At 32.1% G+C, this 16,920-nt stretch overlaps 1 protein-coding gene across 2 annotated transcripts in view; it reads left to right on the top strand.

Moving 5' to 3' along the window:
• Positions 1 to 16,920, top strand: part of PRKX (protein kinase cAMP-dependent X-linked catalytic subunit) — a 125,749-nt gene that overhangs the window by 68,224 nt on the left and 40,605 nt on the right. For both annotated transcript variants that reach the window (XM_074300202.1, XM_074300204.1), the window contains exon 3: positions 5,809 to 6,072. In XM_074300202.1, coding sequence (XP_074156303.1) covers positions 5,809 to 6,072 — 264 coding nt within the window. The remainder of the gene's footprint in view (positions 1 to 5,808; positions 6,073 to 16,920) is intronic.

The following is a 16,920-nucleotide window of genomic DNA, read 5'->3' on the forward strand; positions in this document are numbered from 1 at the left end:
TTTCCCTAGTGACCTTAGACCTCCCTGAGTGTCTTTATGTTGATGTGGACTTATCTATAGAACCTAAGTTTTGTTTGTTTTGTTTTGTTTTGTTTTCTGGAGTTCCCCATCAAGATTCAGTCTGGTCCATTTTCTAAATCTGCCTGGAGGAGTTTGTGGATGATATATCACCTGCACTGCTTCCTATCACTCTCCTGACTTCTCCTCTTTTTATTTTCCTCCTTTTACTCCTCCTTTAGATTTTCCTTTTTAGTGTTTAAAAAAAAAAAAAAGCTAAATAACTCCTTGGTTCTACTTGGAAAAATTGGCATATAGAGCTCTTTTGAAGGAATACTCAAATGTTTGCTGTAGGTTAAATGAAATGCTACTCTGGGGAAGTAAGGATAATTAGAAAAAGAATTATTTTCCTTTCTTTTTAGCTTCCCTAGCACTTAATATGGAAAGAGTATCCTAGCCCTGTGTTTCCCAGGAAGCTGGAGGTAATCTGTCCACTTGTTAAATTAAAGAAAAAAAAAAAAAAAAAGGGAAATAATTTCTTCCCCCTTCCTTATCCCCCCTCCTCCCCATCACCCATTTCCTGCCCTGCAGTAGAATTTATGAGAATTAGGAACAGGATAAAGAAATTATGAAAAATGTTTGTGGAATCTTATGGCAAAGAACTTTGTGGTTTCCAGGGGCAGAAAAATGAATCTCTTATTCCCTGTGATAATCTCCTTAATGAATACTATACCGTCATAGAACTTTAGGATTCAGAGTTCTTATAGTCTCACCCAACTCTCACCTGATATACAAATTCTGTTTATGGAAACTCAGACAAATGATCTTCTAGTCTCTGCTTGAATATATCCCAGCATGAGTCCAGTATATCTTGAAGCAGTCAGTTTCACAGAGCTATTTATGCATGTAGTAGCACTTGGTAAATGTCGCTGTCTTAACTAATCTGATCTCAATTGTCATAGGAAAAAATGGAAAATGTATTAGTACATTGCTAGAAATTGGTGGAACAGGCTAAAATGTCAGTTGAATTATGTAGTCATTGACAGGGTCCAGATTAGTTTAGGTAGTATAGAGATGGTATAGATTTGCCCTGGAAATACTTTATCTTCTAAGACATACTGTTGAGTTTATATTTGCTTGAATGATCTGAGTATTTCATGCTAAGATAATAACTGACATTAATCCTAGTAACAAATTAATTTTCACTGAAAATTTCAAATTTTTTTTTGAAAATATTAATATTACATTTTCAATTTTTACCAAATGCAACTTTGAAAAATTGAATTATCTACTTTAATGGTTCCTTAGTCCCAAATCAGGTTAAATCTAGAGTCTGTGAACCTCAAATCATTAAATACTCTGAATCAAATTTAAAATCAAATCAAAAATTAAATCATTAGATACTCTGAATATCTAAACTATAAAGTAGAGTGTTTACACTTGAATTCTTGCCACTTAAATGATATTAAGGTTTTAAAATTCATATTGATGCAGAGTTGACATGCCAGATTTAAATTTCAGAATTGATGGTACCACTAGAAGTCCACATGTAAAAGGATTCCTGTTAATTTCAGAACATAACTGATTATATAGCACTTTAAAATTTGCAGAACGTTATATACATATATTAGTTTTAATTGAGCTTTATTATTGTTATTAGTCATTTGCTTCATATAGGAATTATTTATGACCCTATTTTGGGGTTTTCTTGGCAAAGTTAATGAAGTGGTTTGCCATTTCCTTCTCCAGCTCATTATTTACAGATAAGTAATTGAGGCAAAGAAAATGAATTAATTTACCCGAGGTCGCATATCTAGTAAATGTCTAAGACTAGATTTGAACTCAAGAGTATGTCTTCTTGATTTTAGGTCTGGCACACTTACTTACTGTGCTACTTATATAGTTACCTTAGAAGGCAGATAATGTTATTAATCTCATTTTATAGATGAGGAAACTGAAGCTCAAAAGACTTACGGTCACAGAGCTAATAATGATTTGAAACTAAATATTCTGACTCTGTCTTGCATTGTTTACTATTCTGTTGCCTTTTGAAATCTTAAAACTTTTTATTTATATTGTCCTTTAAAACCTTTAGTGAGGAACCCACTACCTCCTGAAGTAGTCCATCTCACTTGTGAATAATAGCTCTAATTCTTAAATAGTTTTTCTTTTCACAAATCCTAAATTTGCCTCTTTTGGTTTCCTAGTTCAGTTTTTGGTGGCCAACCAGATGGGGTGAATCAAATTCTTCCATAGGTCAGCTCTTTGAATACTTGAAGATAGCTGTCATGCTCCTCTGATTTCTTTCCTCCAAGTTAAACTTCTTCACTTCCTTTGGCCAGTTTTCATGTGATTTGAACCTTAGGATCTTTCTGGTTGTTCTTCTCTGAACAGGGTCAGGATCCATCTTATAAACACCATCTAATCTGGCTTTGTTATATCCTGGCAGCAACTATAGTTCCAGCCTCACTGGATGTTATTCTGTCTACTTGTATATGTAACCAAACTGACTTTTTGCTGTTTCTTACTCACAATATTCCATCTCCCACCTCATGTCCTTATGTTGGTAGTCTCACATGAATATCCTCCTTTCCTTCTTTTTTGTAACTCAGACTCTGTCCTTTTCTTTTTTTTCCCTGAGGCTGGTGGTAAGTGACTTGCCCAGGGTCACACAGCTAGGAAGTGTTAAGTGTCTGAGGCCAGATTTAAACTCAGGTCCTCCTGACTTCAGGTCTGGTGCTCTATCCACTGTACCACCTAGCTGTCCTGTCAGTTTCTTTAAGATGTAATTTAGGTACCATGTCTTTCATTAATACTCATTCTTAACCTCCAAATTGCCAGTCATCCCTCCCAGACTATCTTGTATGTTTAACCACTTTATGTGTGTGCTTGTGTATGCCTCTGTGTCTGTATTTATTAATTTTATAATACACACATGTATATCTATACCTATGTCCACATACTTGTGTATGTGTGTATATACATATGGAATTGTTGTATTTCCCACTAAAATATAAATAAATGCCTTTTGACTTGGATTTTTTATTATTTTTTCCTATTGATTCCTCTCCCTCCTCTTTGCTTATTCCAATTCATCCTCCCTTGATTTGTCATGGTAATTTTCCTAAATCACTGTTCTTACCAGATCAACCTCACCAAAATAAAGTATTGAGAGTAGAAATAAAATAACACTGTCATCCATAACCATAATTGAATTTTAATAATATAATTTCTAAGGGAGGAGAGTGAGAGCCATATAATTTTAGAGCTATAAGGGACCTCAAAGATTTTTTGGTCCAACCCTTTCATTTTATAGGTGAGGAAAGTGAGGTTCACTGGAATTACAAATTGGCCCAGACACACTTAGTGCCAGAGTCAGAACTAAAATCCCTTGGCTACATGTACCAATATATTTATAGTAATAATGATGATACCTTCCATTTATAAATTGTTGTAAAACTGTCTTTCATGTACATTCATCTCATTTGTTTCCCAGTAATGTTGCTAAGTAGCCAAGATAGCTATTATTCCTATTTTGTAGATTGGGATCAAAGGTTCACAAAGTTTAATTGACTTGTTCTAGGTCCAGTGACTGAACTACAACTCAAAACTCAATACATTTGACTACAGGTCTACTGCACTTTCCTTCCTTGGCTCTGAGTTTAAGACATATATACAATTTGACTCAGTATCATCATTAGGAATCAAATACTCCTGTTATTCTTCTAATCTTTAAAGCTTTATAACTCTGTAATTCTATCCTTCTAACTTACACTCATGGTTTCTTTCACAGACAGTCTCTTAAGATGCTTCATCTTTGTGCATTCTCTTTCTTCTGCCTCTGAAGCATCGTTTAAAGCCCACCTCTGAGAATTCAGTATTGTTTTTAATAGCTGAGAAAAGGTAGAATATCTTCTCCTACAATATTTAGACGATTGGCTCCACATTTCAAAGATCAGACAAGGCTAAAAACAGGCATTTTTTAGACTTGTATCTTCCTTACCTATTTAATAATCATACTCAGCAAATGAAGCTACTAACATTTGGATGTAGTTGATCATTTAGGCAAAGCTTTGAGCTGTTGCTGCTGGCAAGTTATACTGAAGCACTCCTTTTACTTGGAATATGAGTTAATTATAAACATTACACTGTAGTAAAGAGGTTCAGGAAGACCCCACTTTACAAATGTTATTTATTTCCAGAATTCATATTTATGTGATCTTTGCTAAACTAGAAATTATTCCTTCCAAAGAAACAACAGTGTTATTTATACTTATTAGATTTTTAGGCTAACCCACAAAAGCTTATAATATTGCTGAAAAACAATGTGCTTGCAACTTTAAAAAACAGAAAACTATTCTTGCAATTTTAATACTTTAACAAAATAAAACAAGATATTCTCTGCCTTTGCACAAACAAGTGTAATGTTGCCAGTAAGATGAGAAAAGGGATAGTGCTGATCTGTTCACTTTATCTAATTACAAATGGCAGAGTAGATTGATTCCTTTAGTAAATTGAAAAAACATATTAAGAATACATTTCTCATATCCTTCTTTCCCTTCATCCCCTTAGTCCTTGAATTCTTGACTTAGCTTTGTGAAAAACAATATATTATACTAAAGGAACAATAGCTAACTGCTTCCTGACCCTGTTCTGAGGATAAAGAGTGGGAAGTGATGAACTCTAGTGATAGAAAGGCATTGAAGGGTCAAGTAAAGAATGGGAGTACTTTGAGAAACAGGTTAAGGCTCCTTCTAGGTAATCCAGAGACTGGGTTGGGGTTGAAGGACACTAAGATTCTGAAATCCCTAGAGCAACTTCATGTGACTCTAGAGAATGAGCAATTTAAATATTTCCATATCACAAGTAAAATGAAGAGAATTAAAGTCATTAGACTATGAGTCAGACAGATTTTCATTAGCAGGTAATACCACTGTGCCAGGATAGCTAATTGCTAGGTTGGCAAAAGCTGAAAGTGCAGAAGAGTCTTTTTTTTAATGTACATTATGGGGGGGGGGAGACAACAGAAAAAACTGATAATTGCACGTAAGGAAAAACATGCAAGTGGCCATTTGTATGTAATGCTTTATTCAGAACTCAAGGTTGATAGAATGTTTTCTTTACCTAAGAAAAAACAAACTTTTTCCAATACATAATCGACATTTCTCATCAAGCTGTTACTTTACAGAAATGATTGCACTACTCTCACAAATTTGTGTGTATGACAATTGTTTATTTCTTTTTCTTTTTCTGTATAAGAGAATGAATGTCAGCTTTCTTAAAAGTATAAAATGATGATTATTTCTGAAGTTATATGATCCTGGATGAGTCTCTTTGCTTGTTTCCTCAGTTTCCTAATTTGTAAAATGAAGATGTTGATCTAGCTGTCCTGGGTACACTCTAGTTCTGATGCTTCTTTCTCTGTCCATATTTCATGCTTGATTACCTTTGTTTTCTGTATGTAAATATCACTAGCTATGTCTTCATGCTATCTACGCTGCTTCTCTACTGCCACCTTTTGTAGGTAATTGTGGGGTTTTTTTGTGTCTTTGGAGGGTTTTTTTGGGGAGGTAATGATGATAAAATTCTTCTGTTTAGTGAAGTATATTACAAATTTCTGTCTTTGATAATCATGTTAATCCAAATAACGTCCTTCTTACCTAGTGTTTATATGATAGCATGAAACCACTTTTCATTTATAATATTTAAATTTAAAATGATTTCTCCAAAGGGACAACTTGGAAATTTTGTTTCTTAATATATCAATGTGATTCATGATTTGCTAACAAAATATAAAATTATTTATTGCAGATATTGGACCTACCATGATGAAAGATTTTTATATATGTTGATGGAATATGTTCCTGGAGGAGAACTTTTCAGCTACCTAAGAAACATGGGACGGTTTAATAACAGCACAGGACTATTTTACTCTGCGGAGATTATCTGTGCAATAGAATATCTGCACTCCAAAGAAATAGTTTACAGAGATTTAAAACCTGAAAATATATTATTAGATAAAGAAGGCCATATCAAGCTCACTGATTTTGGATTTGCTAAAAAGCTAGTAGACAGGTAAGATATAAAGTCTTTGAATTTTGAAAATTATGAAAGTTAATATTGAAAAATTGTTTGATTGCTTTTAGATGCCTCTTGATTAATAAAATTTATCATTTTACATGACTGAGATGCATGCTATTACATGTAAATTATGTATACACAATATATACATTAACACACGTGCACACACACATATATGTGTGTATTCTCACACATATGCATATGCATATAAAATTGCCTTCACAAATAATGAGTGGTTGAAGTAGTTAGCAATATCATAGATTCTTGGGAAGCAGCATTTACTAGCTTTTTTATGCTTGATTTCACAAAATTAGGAATAATGGAACTATATATATATATATATATATATATATATATATATATATATATATATAATTTAATGTTACATAAAACTTAGCGGTCCTTTCAAATAGTAGAGCAAAATTGCTTTGGAACGTTGTAGATTTCCCCTTATAGAGAAGATTCTTATTCATATTAATAGTTTTTACAGAGATCTTTTTAGGGTCAATTCCAACCAACTCTGATTCTGAAACTTCTTATTGGAAGTAATTATTGGACCTTAGTCAACAAGAATGAGGTGAATATTGACAATGGAGTTATAGTACTTGATTATCTAGACCATGCCAATTTAATTGAAGATTTATGTTCTTCCATGAAGCTCCTAAACTGATTATATGCTTTGTGCATGGTGAATTAGGAATATTTGTAAGTACACCAGGATGTATAGTGTGCTTTCAGTTACTAGAAAAAAAAACTTAAATGTTACCAAAAAATTTATGGAGCCCTTTAAAGTCTGCCAAGCACTTATACACATTATCCCATTTGTTCCTCACAACAACTAAGAGATAGAGGAACCAAGATTTTATTGTTTAGGCTTTGCAGAGTAGGAGACTAAAGTTGACATCTAAAGAAGCTAATGTATTTGCAATAGTAAATGTTGGAGGTGAGATTTGAATTCAGGTCTTTTTGGATTCCCAAGTTCCCTGCTCTTCCCCTTATGGAAAGATTAAGAATCCATTCTAATGAGGCAAAATATTAACTAAAAGATACACAGGCCTTTAAGCAGGTGACAGTATTTAGAAATCTTAGCTGTTTACTGTAGGACTATTTAAACTTTTCCACTTGTGACTCTTTTTTGCCCAAGAAATTTTTGTGGGTATAAAATAGATACAAAAGCAAAACGTGCTGATTTAAAATAATTTTGCTACCCCTCACCCCACCAATTTGGAGTTGCAAAACACAGTTTAAGAAGTTTTGATCTAGTATATAACTAGGAAACCTGGGAGTAATAGGGGGGAAAGCCTGAGTTTCTTAGCTACCAAAAAAGCTGTCTCAAAGCTTTTATGTTCCATAGGTAGATACCTGGAGGTTCTCACTTAGAGCCATTAGATTCTTAGTTTTTTCCCCATCTTTAGAGTTTAATCATCTGGCTTCCAGCCTTAAAGACAAGAAAAAAATGAATCTACTTAAGACAGGTAATATTTTAGCCATGAGAAGTTTTTTTGACAGGAGAGAGTGAACAAATGTAAAAAGTAGAAATGTTTTATAAAGCAAAAATCTGGGCTCATTTAGTGTTGGTTTCCATGTAACTCATTAGGCTTTGAGAGCACAGCTGTATTAAAGCATAGTATGAAAATTTATGTTCATAATTAAAGCATGAATAATCAAGAAAAAGTTAACATATTTTGAATATTATATTCTGTTCTAAATTAATATTCAATTATATCCTGAATATTCAAGAAAGGGAACTATGTAATGCATTTTAGAAAAATTTTTATCAAAAATATCTTACCAAAGTTTTTAACCTTTAATTATTGAACAGGTAAGTTATGTAGAAAACTTCTTTGCCATATAAGATCAGATAAAGAGACATGCCAACCTTTATAGCATTCTATAAATATCTAGTTTTCTACCTTGGTAGAAAATTTGGCTGTCTCAGGAAAATTTGACACTGTACGTTCTGGGAGGAATTCATGCTATCTTTTCTACTTAATTCTTCCTCAGTCATTTTAGTTGTTGGTAGAGTATGAATATGTTTTAAATGAAATGCCTTCTCAGTTAACTATATTATGAACCAGATATCCCCACCTTTTAAAAGCTAATTTTTTTTTTTTTAGATCCGTAAGCAAAATAAGTGCTTTATAAGGAGCAATATCAGCTAAAGTTTTAATCACAGTTGACTTGATAGATTTTAAGTCTGATTTAGAGTGTAGGTGCTGCCACACTGTGGCTGTTACAAATTTGTCTCTGTAAAGAAAAATCACTTTTAGTGGTTGCTTGTCCAATACCACTCTGTCATATTACAGATGAAGAAACTGAAGCTTTATGTCTAACAATTTTTTAAAAAAAAGTTTCAATGGAAGACTGATTAAAATAGAAGTAATGGAATTGTTCCTTTAGATATTGACTAAGTGACTCTTTGCTAAGAAAGCATAGTTAACACAAAAAAGTGAAATTATTTTAACTAAAAATGGAAGAAGGGCAGATATTAATTGATTGGAGATATTTAGTACTATATTGATATTAACCATGGAAATTTTAAAATGGACTAAAATCTTTCCTATTTTAGGATTTTTATCAAGCATAACTTGAAAGAAAATTTTATTTTTTTTTTCATGTTTCTTTAGTGTTTGATATGTCAAGTAAATTTAGAAGATAACCAATTTAAATTCTTTGGTAAATGACAAGCTCTTTTGGTAACGTTCTTGATGATAACTGGTCTATATTCATTCTTTAGTTATATATGATTGTTGGATAAGGTTCAGAAAATAGAAATGATATAAAATTAATTTGGGATGAAGATAAATATAGGACTTTAAATTTTCATGGATACATAGGGGTAATTTGTTTTTTTTCTTTAAAAAAGGAGAAAAACAAATGGCTTTAGTAAACTGAGAATATATATATCTACATATATATATTTAAGAGAAGTATTTTAAAACATTTTCAATGTATTCAGTAATACAAGGCACATTTTTCTTTTCCATTATTCAGGATACGCTTTAAAATTGATAAATATAATTTATTTACCTAAAACACATTTTCACAATATGTTTTATTTGAAATATTCTGTATTATTTCATTGATTATGGTTATTTTTCTTGATGTGGCTTAATTATTTTTTACATTGCTTTTTGGTACTTCAAAGGATCTTAGCTTAAAAAGGAATAATTAATAGTTTTGTCAAACTTTTTTTTGCTATTCAGATTTTGTTTTATAGAGAAAAAAATTGCCCTAAGTCCAAAAAGAAGTTACATTTAATTTTGATTGAAGCTTTGTTCTAGAACAGCATACTAAACATGGTTGTTTTGTAATTAATTTATAATCTGGGAATAAGTTAAGTATAAATCATTTTAATTTTTCATTTCTAGAACCTCACTGGATAAATTGCATTCTTGATGGTCAGCATTTCTTTTTTGTAATTTGCCAGTTTAACAACGGACCACATAAACATAAGTGATTCAAACCTTCATAAGAGAACATTTTCCTAATTAAGGATGTTTGTGGAATGAATAAAGAAATTTAGGGATTGTGAGTGCTTTAGAAAGAGGTAGTTTCATTTTTGCCCTTATGGATCCCTTCACTGAGGACAATGCCTGGCCCATAATAGATGTTTACTGAATGCTTGTGGATTAATTACTTATAACTCTTTAGGTATGAATCCCTCTTTACCCTCAGGACAATACAGAGGTAAAATTTGTTTTATTTTGATCTGTATCTTTTGAATGGGAGAATAGTTAGGCAGAGCCTAAGCAAGATTCACAAAGACTTAGAATATTAGCTCTAAGACTTTAAAAATCTAGTGCAATACTCTCAACTTTACAGGAGAGGAAATTAAGACACATAGAAATAAAGCCTTGATCAATCTCAGGAACTTGGAGGTTGAAGGTGTCTTAGAAGTCATTAAGGCCAAATTCTTCATTTTGTAGATGAGTAAAACAGGCCCCCCCAAAATTAAATGACTTGTTTGCTCAGTCACACATAGTGTTTGAGGCAGGATCTGCAACCAGCCTTCTTTGTTCCAGCTTCAAAATGCTGTCTGTTGTGTATAAACACACTGCTTCTGTGTGGTGTGCATTTCCACAGTTATAGTGGATTGAGGATTTAAAAATGCTTTTCTCCATTTTAGCCAGTATTTATGAAGAATCTGCTATCCTGCTTTAAGCCCTCTGAGCTAGACATTTCTTCTTCTTATCATTAGTTTTTGTGGTAATTGTCACAACTGGTTTTATTGGATTTATAGCTAACTACTAGATATTTTTGTTTTTTTTTAAGAAACACTAATTGCTATTAAACTAAATATTGTAGATTGAACCTAACTCAGAACAGTCTGACATATTACTTCTGCTGTAATATGTTCTTTTGAATTTGATATTGTAACACACACACACACACACACACACACACACACACAACTCCCTCTAAATGCCTACATTTAACATCGAGCCCTGGTAAATTTCATTATGTAGGCTGCGAATAAATGCTATAACTATCATGGCTGGAATCTTTTTTTTTTTTTTTTTCCATACCTATCCTTCCCTGCTTTTTGTTCTGCATAAACTTGATAAGCCTTCTGTATTTTCATCAAAGTAATTGATTAAAAATGGAGAGGAAAACCAAGGATAGATGGATCCCTGTGACAAGACAGTGGAGGCCTCCTTCAAGGTTGACCCCAGACATATATTCTTTGGCTACAGTTATTCAACTATATGATTCTAACTGTATAATCTTAGTTCTTTGACCCCTCTGGACCTTAGTTTTATCATGTATAAAAATGAAGGGCATTACATGATTTTGAAGGACTCTTGCATCTCAAAAAATTCTATTGAGATTTGACTCTTATCTAACCATATACTGATTTAAATCCCTATTTCTTTAATTTACTCATTAGGCTATCATAAATGACCTTGTCAGTGTTTTACTAGAATAAACCTGATAATTTGTAAATAATACTATAATTGCAAATCACTTTTTGAACAGTGTGTGTGTGAGAGAAGAGACAGAGAAAGAAAAGGGGGAAGAGAGAAAAAGGGAGAGATAAAAGGAAATGCAGAAAGTGTGATTGATTTTTGTTATAATCTTGAAGTCAGCCGTTATCTCTGTTTAAAAAAAAGGAATTAAAGCTCTGAATGATTTGCCTAATATGGCATATCTAGTAATTTAATGAAGGGAAATCTTGATCTCAGATCTCCTTAGTCCTTTTGACACTCCTTGTTGTTAAGATACATTCACTAGTCTAATAATCCCATCAAAAAAGATCTAGATTCACTTTATATAACTCAATCCAGTATTTATTAAGTGCCTAATCTTAGTAGTATATAATTTATTAATTATAATCTTGGCTTTTTATGACTTTTTTTCTTCCTAAATGTTCACATTTAACATTTTCCCCCTATAATTTGCCAGGGAGCAGTGTTGAGTAAATCAGCCTCACCATAGTTTAGAATTTTTTCCCCTAACTTTGAAAATTGGAAACTTTGTTCATAACTTGTTTTTTTTTGGCATCTTTCTCACTTCAGATTATTTTTGATAGATAGCCAGCAGGGAGTCTGCAATTCTTTTATGGAAGTACTCAATGCTGATAAAAAAAAAAAAAAAAAAAAAAAAAAAGGAGGCTAAGGATAGGTCATCTTTGGTGAAGTCACACTTGGTAGCATATTTGCTGTGATAATAAATGTAATAGAACTTATACCTAGGAAAAAAACTTTTGATCTTTGAATTTAATTAGAAAGCAAACAAAAATGTAATAGGTGAGTTCTGTATAACAGAGTATTTTCTTTATGGTTAGTGACAAGAAAAATAAATAGATTTCAATTCAATTCAACAAGCATTACATCGCTATTATATAGATGGCATCTTGATACCTTGAAAGGTAAGAAGCAATTTCTGCCTACAAGGAACTTATATAATAGTACATTTTTCCTTTACAAACTATGGTTGACCACTTGAGCTATGTAAACTTCCTTGCACTTGAATTTTGCTTCCCTGTCCAAATCCTACCATTCTTGCCTTGCCAAAACCAAACTTTGATTTGTACCTTCTCCATTCCTGCTCTTGATGCCAAGAGAAAATAAAATACTTTTGATAATTGACTTCATTAAAGATGTTACTAACTTATCTAATTGCTATATGGCCATCCTTTTATTCTTCTCTGATGGACTAAAGTTCTTTTAAGCCTGTTCCATACCTTATATTCCTTCCTCATACTGTTTTCTCTCCTATTATTCAAGGAGTTTGCCTTCTACTTTATTGAAAAAAAAAAAAAGAGAGAGACCATCTGTCAAGATTTCCCTCTTCTCTTCTCTACACATCAAAATTGCTCTTTGTCACTCCTCTCCTCCATTTTTCTTAGTTCTTAAACTCTAGGTAGGATTTGTCATTTCTTACTAGGGCTTACCAGATCTCCTAATTGTATCCCAGATTTCTTTTAACCCCTTCTTGTGGTGAGTTTGTCTAGATTTCTCTAGAATATCTGTAAGAGTCACATTGTCCAAAGAGCTGAAAGAACTGAGGATGCTTAACTTAGAGGAGAAAAGATTTAGGGGAATTGGATCTTTATCTTTAGGCATATGAAAAGCAGTCATCTGAGAGAGAATTTAATTTTTTTTTTTTTTACTTAATTCAAAAATTTTACTTAATTCAACTTAGTGACACAATCAGTCACTAAATTGTAGAGTGGTAGATTTGTATATAAATAAACAGTTTCATTAACTAAAACTATCCAAAAATGAAATGTATTGCATCTGAAGGAGCTTGAGTTCCACATCCTAGACAACTTGTATTGGAGGCTAGATGACTTTAAAAATATTGTGCTGGGTATTCTTTAGAACTTCTCTTAATTCACAATAAAACCTTAAGAGATGTCCATATTTGGAGGATAGGAAAAAGATGAAGAGACAGCAAAAGAAACAGAAGGGGAGGAACTCTACAAGTACATTTAGAGAATATTATTCATCATTCTGAGATGTATCATGCAAAGCTAAAGATTAAAAAAAAAGGAGGCTTTGGGAATTAATAAATAGCAAGTCATTACTTGCCTTTCAAGAAAGCAATTGCAGTACAGTGGTGAGGGTAGAAGCTAAATTACAAGTAGTTTAACATGATTTTAAACCAATGAAAAGAAATCTTGAGTGACAGTGAATAAAAAGAGGGGAAACAGAAATGGAAATATCTAATATGGATAAACTGAAGAATTCACATTATTTTTGAAATGCTAACCTAATTTTCTTAATTATGGTAACCTGAAGGAAAAAATATACAATAATACTAGAAGTGGTATATAAGTTACCTTATATACCAGAAATGCTAAGATTAAATAGATTTGGAAGAACAAAATAGATTTGGGGGGGGTAAAAGAATCTTATTTTAAAATAGTAATTTAATTCCCTCCCTCCCCCCAAGGAACTTCTAAATTTTTTTTCCTTTTGCTTTTAACCTAAAGCAATACTAATAACTAATAATTATAGAACTGTGAAGTTTGGCAAGATATATTATTTGAACCTTTTGAGGTATATACTTGGGGTATTATTATCCCCATTTTACAGGTGACAAAATTGTATCTTAGAGATGTTAAATAACTTGTCTGTGATGACAGATTGTAAATGTCGAAGGTGGAATTTGAACCCAAGTCTTCTGAGTCCAAGTGTGTGTGCCATGCTATGTTCCAGATTGAGTAATTTTATCTGTTTGGATATTCCTTTTACAAATAAAGATTGTAAATTAATCTTTTGTAATTTAATGACAATCTATAGTACTACTAGTTTCCTCAGACTTAGTATAGAACTCTTGCTCCTTTCATAGCAGGCATATTGTCTATTACCATGTTTTATTCACATTCTTTCTTGCCTGGAAATATCTAATAGAGCAGTCTAATAGAAGAATTCCAGGGGCACCCCTCTCCCCCATACCTCAATGAAACATCAAAGGAAGATGTTATAGGAGGGAACTGAAAACTTAAAAATAATTTAGCATCTTCTTTAGACTCCTCTCTCCCCCTTACCCTCACACCTAAAACCAGAGATAATTATATTTTTGCCACTGCCTTGTTAAAGCTGATTATTTTAAAAGAATTATTTATAACTTTTTATAACCTAGTATAATTCAATGAGATGAGAACATAAAGTTACTCTGAAAGTAATACAACATCTTTAGTAATCTTCTTGAATGTTTAATTACAAGTGATTTTAGAAAATAACTTTTATTTCTCTGAGAATTCTTAGTCTTCATTCTCTTTAACTACAGGAATGTTTGTCTAAGTTTCTTGGTTTTCTTTTTAGCTAAACAAATTATACTTTGCATTGTCATAGATTTCTCTTACATTGTATTTTTACAGTCACTTTCCAAATGTATTGGCCTAGGTTTAAGATTTGAAGTTGGCAAAGTACTATTAGACAATCAATCAGTGTACTTGCATATACTTATTTGTTGCCTATGAAAATTATTCTCCAGGCTCTAATCTGGGCTCTACTTTTCCCACTACATTATAAACATATCTTCTCATCCTGAAAGTTCACTTCACCCCAAGCCTCCTCTAACTTCACTCTATCCCTGAAACTTCTTCCTCTAATTCCTCTTGGTTGGTTCTCCCCCAAATCTCCCATTTTTGAGGAAAGTGGCCAACTCAGCCATGTCTACACTATTCTCTGGCTTCTACCCCTGACTCTCCCCCTATGCCTTTTTTTGGCTTTCTTTTATGTATTTTCTTTCCTATTAGAATGTAAGCTTTTGAGAGTGGGGCTGTCTTTCTGCTTATGCTGTATTTGCTTGATGATTTGTTAATCATGTATTATATGAACCACTTAAATAATAATATGAGGTAATGTGCCATTAATTGCAAAATGAGCACTATATACATTGTCAAATGGGAGATCAGTATAAATCATTCATAGTTGAAACTTCAGTTTTTGAAGAGGTATTTGAACTGGGCTCACAAAGTTACATCTTAATGATATAGATTAATAGTTCAGATAGTAGATAAATAATAGATTAAAAAGATAGATTTATAATTTGCAAGTTTCTTTCCTCACAGAAACTCCACGAAGCAGATTATACAAATATCACCCATTTTAAAGATGAACCAACTGGTACTCTGAGAAGCCACATTATTTGTCTAAGATGTAATTATTACTAAATAGTAAAACTAATTCTCAGGTCATTTACTCTTTCTAAAATACTATGTTCTACTGCAAATAGAGGAATATTATCAGCTGAGACTTAGAGGCAAGAACGAATGGGGGGAGGAGAATGTGTGAAGCCTGGCCTGATTTAAGCCAAAGATTCATGTTAATGAATACATATAGAAATTATTAAAGAATTGAGATAAGAGTGAAGTTGTATTGTAGAGGGTTGTGGGAAGCAAGGGCAGGGCTTCATTGTAAATTTAAGGAGTTTGGATTTTATCCTGTGGGCAGAGGGATTCTTTGAAGGATTTTGAACAGGCGAGTAACAGAATGAAAGTGATATTTTTGAAAGATTAATCCAGCAGTATTATGTTGACTGGATCAGAATAACTAGGGAGAAATTAGAACAGGGTATCTTAATTTGGGGTATTAGAACTTGTTTAAAGAACAGATAATTTTATATAATTGATTTCCTTTGCAATCCTATGTATTTTATTTTATACATTTACAAGTATAATTATGAGGAAAGATCCGTAGACTTGGTCAGATCACCGAAGGTGTCGTGATACAGAAAAAAATTAAATAAAATAAGAATCTCTGAATGATAGCAAGTAAATGAGGGAGGAATGTATTATAATAATCTAGATGTAAAATAATTAAGACATACATTTTGGTGATTGTAGTGGAAGTGGAAAGTAGAGATATCTATGAAAGATATTTTTAAGAAAATGGCAGATTAGGCAGATTTATAAAACACTTTGAATGAAGTATGATTCTATATAAAGGCAACAGAATAGTGACAAAAATAATGTCAGAAGGGGGCATTAATGATTGTAAATTTTGAACTTTGTTATAGACTAATGGAATTTGAGGACTAAAATTCATCCAAAATTTAGATCTGGAAATATAATTTTAGAGTAGTTGACAGCAATCACTTCATAACTTTTTCATTATAGATTCTCAGAGGAGTTTATTCACCATTTTTGAATTATCCAAGTAATTTAAATATACCACCAGCTGCCAATTCTGGTGTCTTGGAGTCATAGCTGCCTTTAAGGTATTTTGCTATCTCTGAGAATTAAGATGGTAGCTTTTTATTCTAGTTCATCCAGATTTAATTATAATTTTCCATACTTTATTTGTATTAATAGTAATTATATAAAAACAAATTGTTATTAGAACAATTAAATGCATTGTTTTATAGGTGCTTTTTGATTCTGAGTCACACTAATTTCCTAATAACTTTTGCTTTTAAAAGAACTCCTTTCTTAAAACAAAAAAGAAATCACAGTTTTATAGGTTCTCCTCTCACCCTCACCCTCATCTTAAGAGAAGACAAATGTGTTTCATCATGCCATCAGTTTAAACAAACCTTAAAAATTGCTTAAACTTAACTCTTTAAAGCAAGCTCATAAAATCAGATTTTAAAGTATTCATGATTTTGTATCTTTCACTTCCAGATCCTTTTAAAATTCATGCTCTCACTACTATCCTTTTAAAGTACATATTGGCTTTTTTGTTTTATCTACTAAAGTTTGTTCCTATAGTAGTTTATCTATTCCTTATTTGATCAAATGATTATCAGTTCTACTCTGGCATTTGTCCATAGACAAGCTCATTCTCTTTCTTTATCTTTCTTTTTTGAGTTATAAAGGGAAGACAAATGGTTTTCTGAGTCTTTCTCTCTTTGACTACCATAAAATTTTTTCTCTCATTAGAAGAA

Source organism: Sminthopsis crassicaudata, chromosome 3 (genome assembly GCF_048593235.1).
Source record: "Sminthopsis crassicaudata isolate SCR6 chromosome 3, ASM4859323v1, whole genome shotgun sequence".
Taxonomy (NCBI): Eukaryota; Metazoa; Chordata; class Mammalia; order Dasyuromorphia; family Dasyuridae; genus Sminthopsis; species Sminthopsis crassicaudata.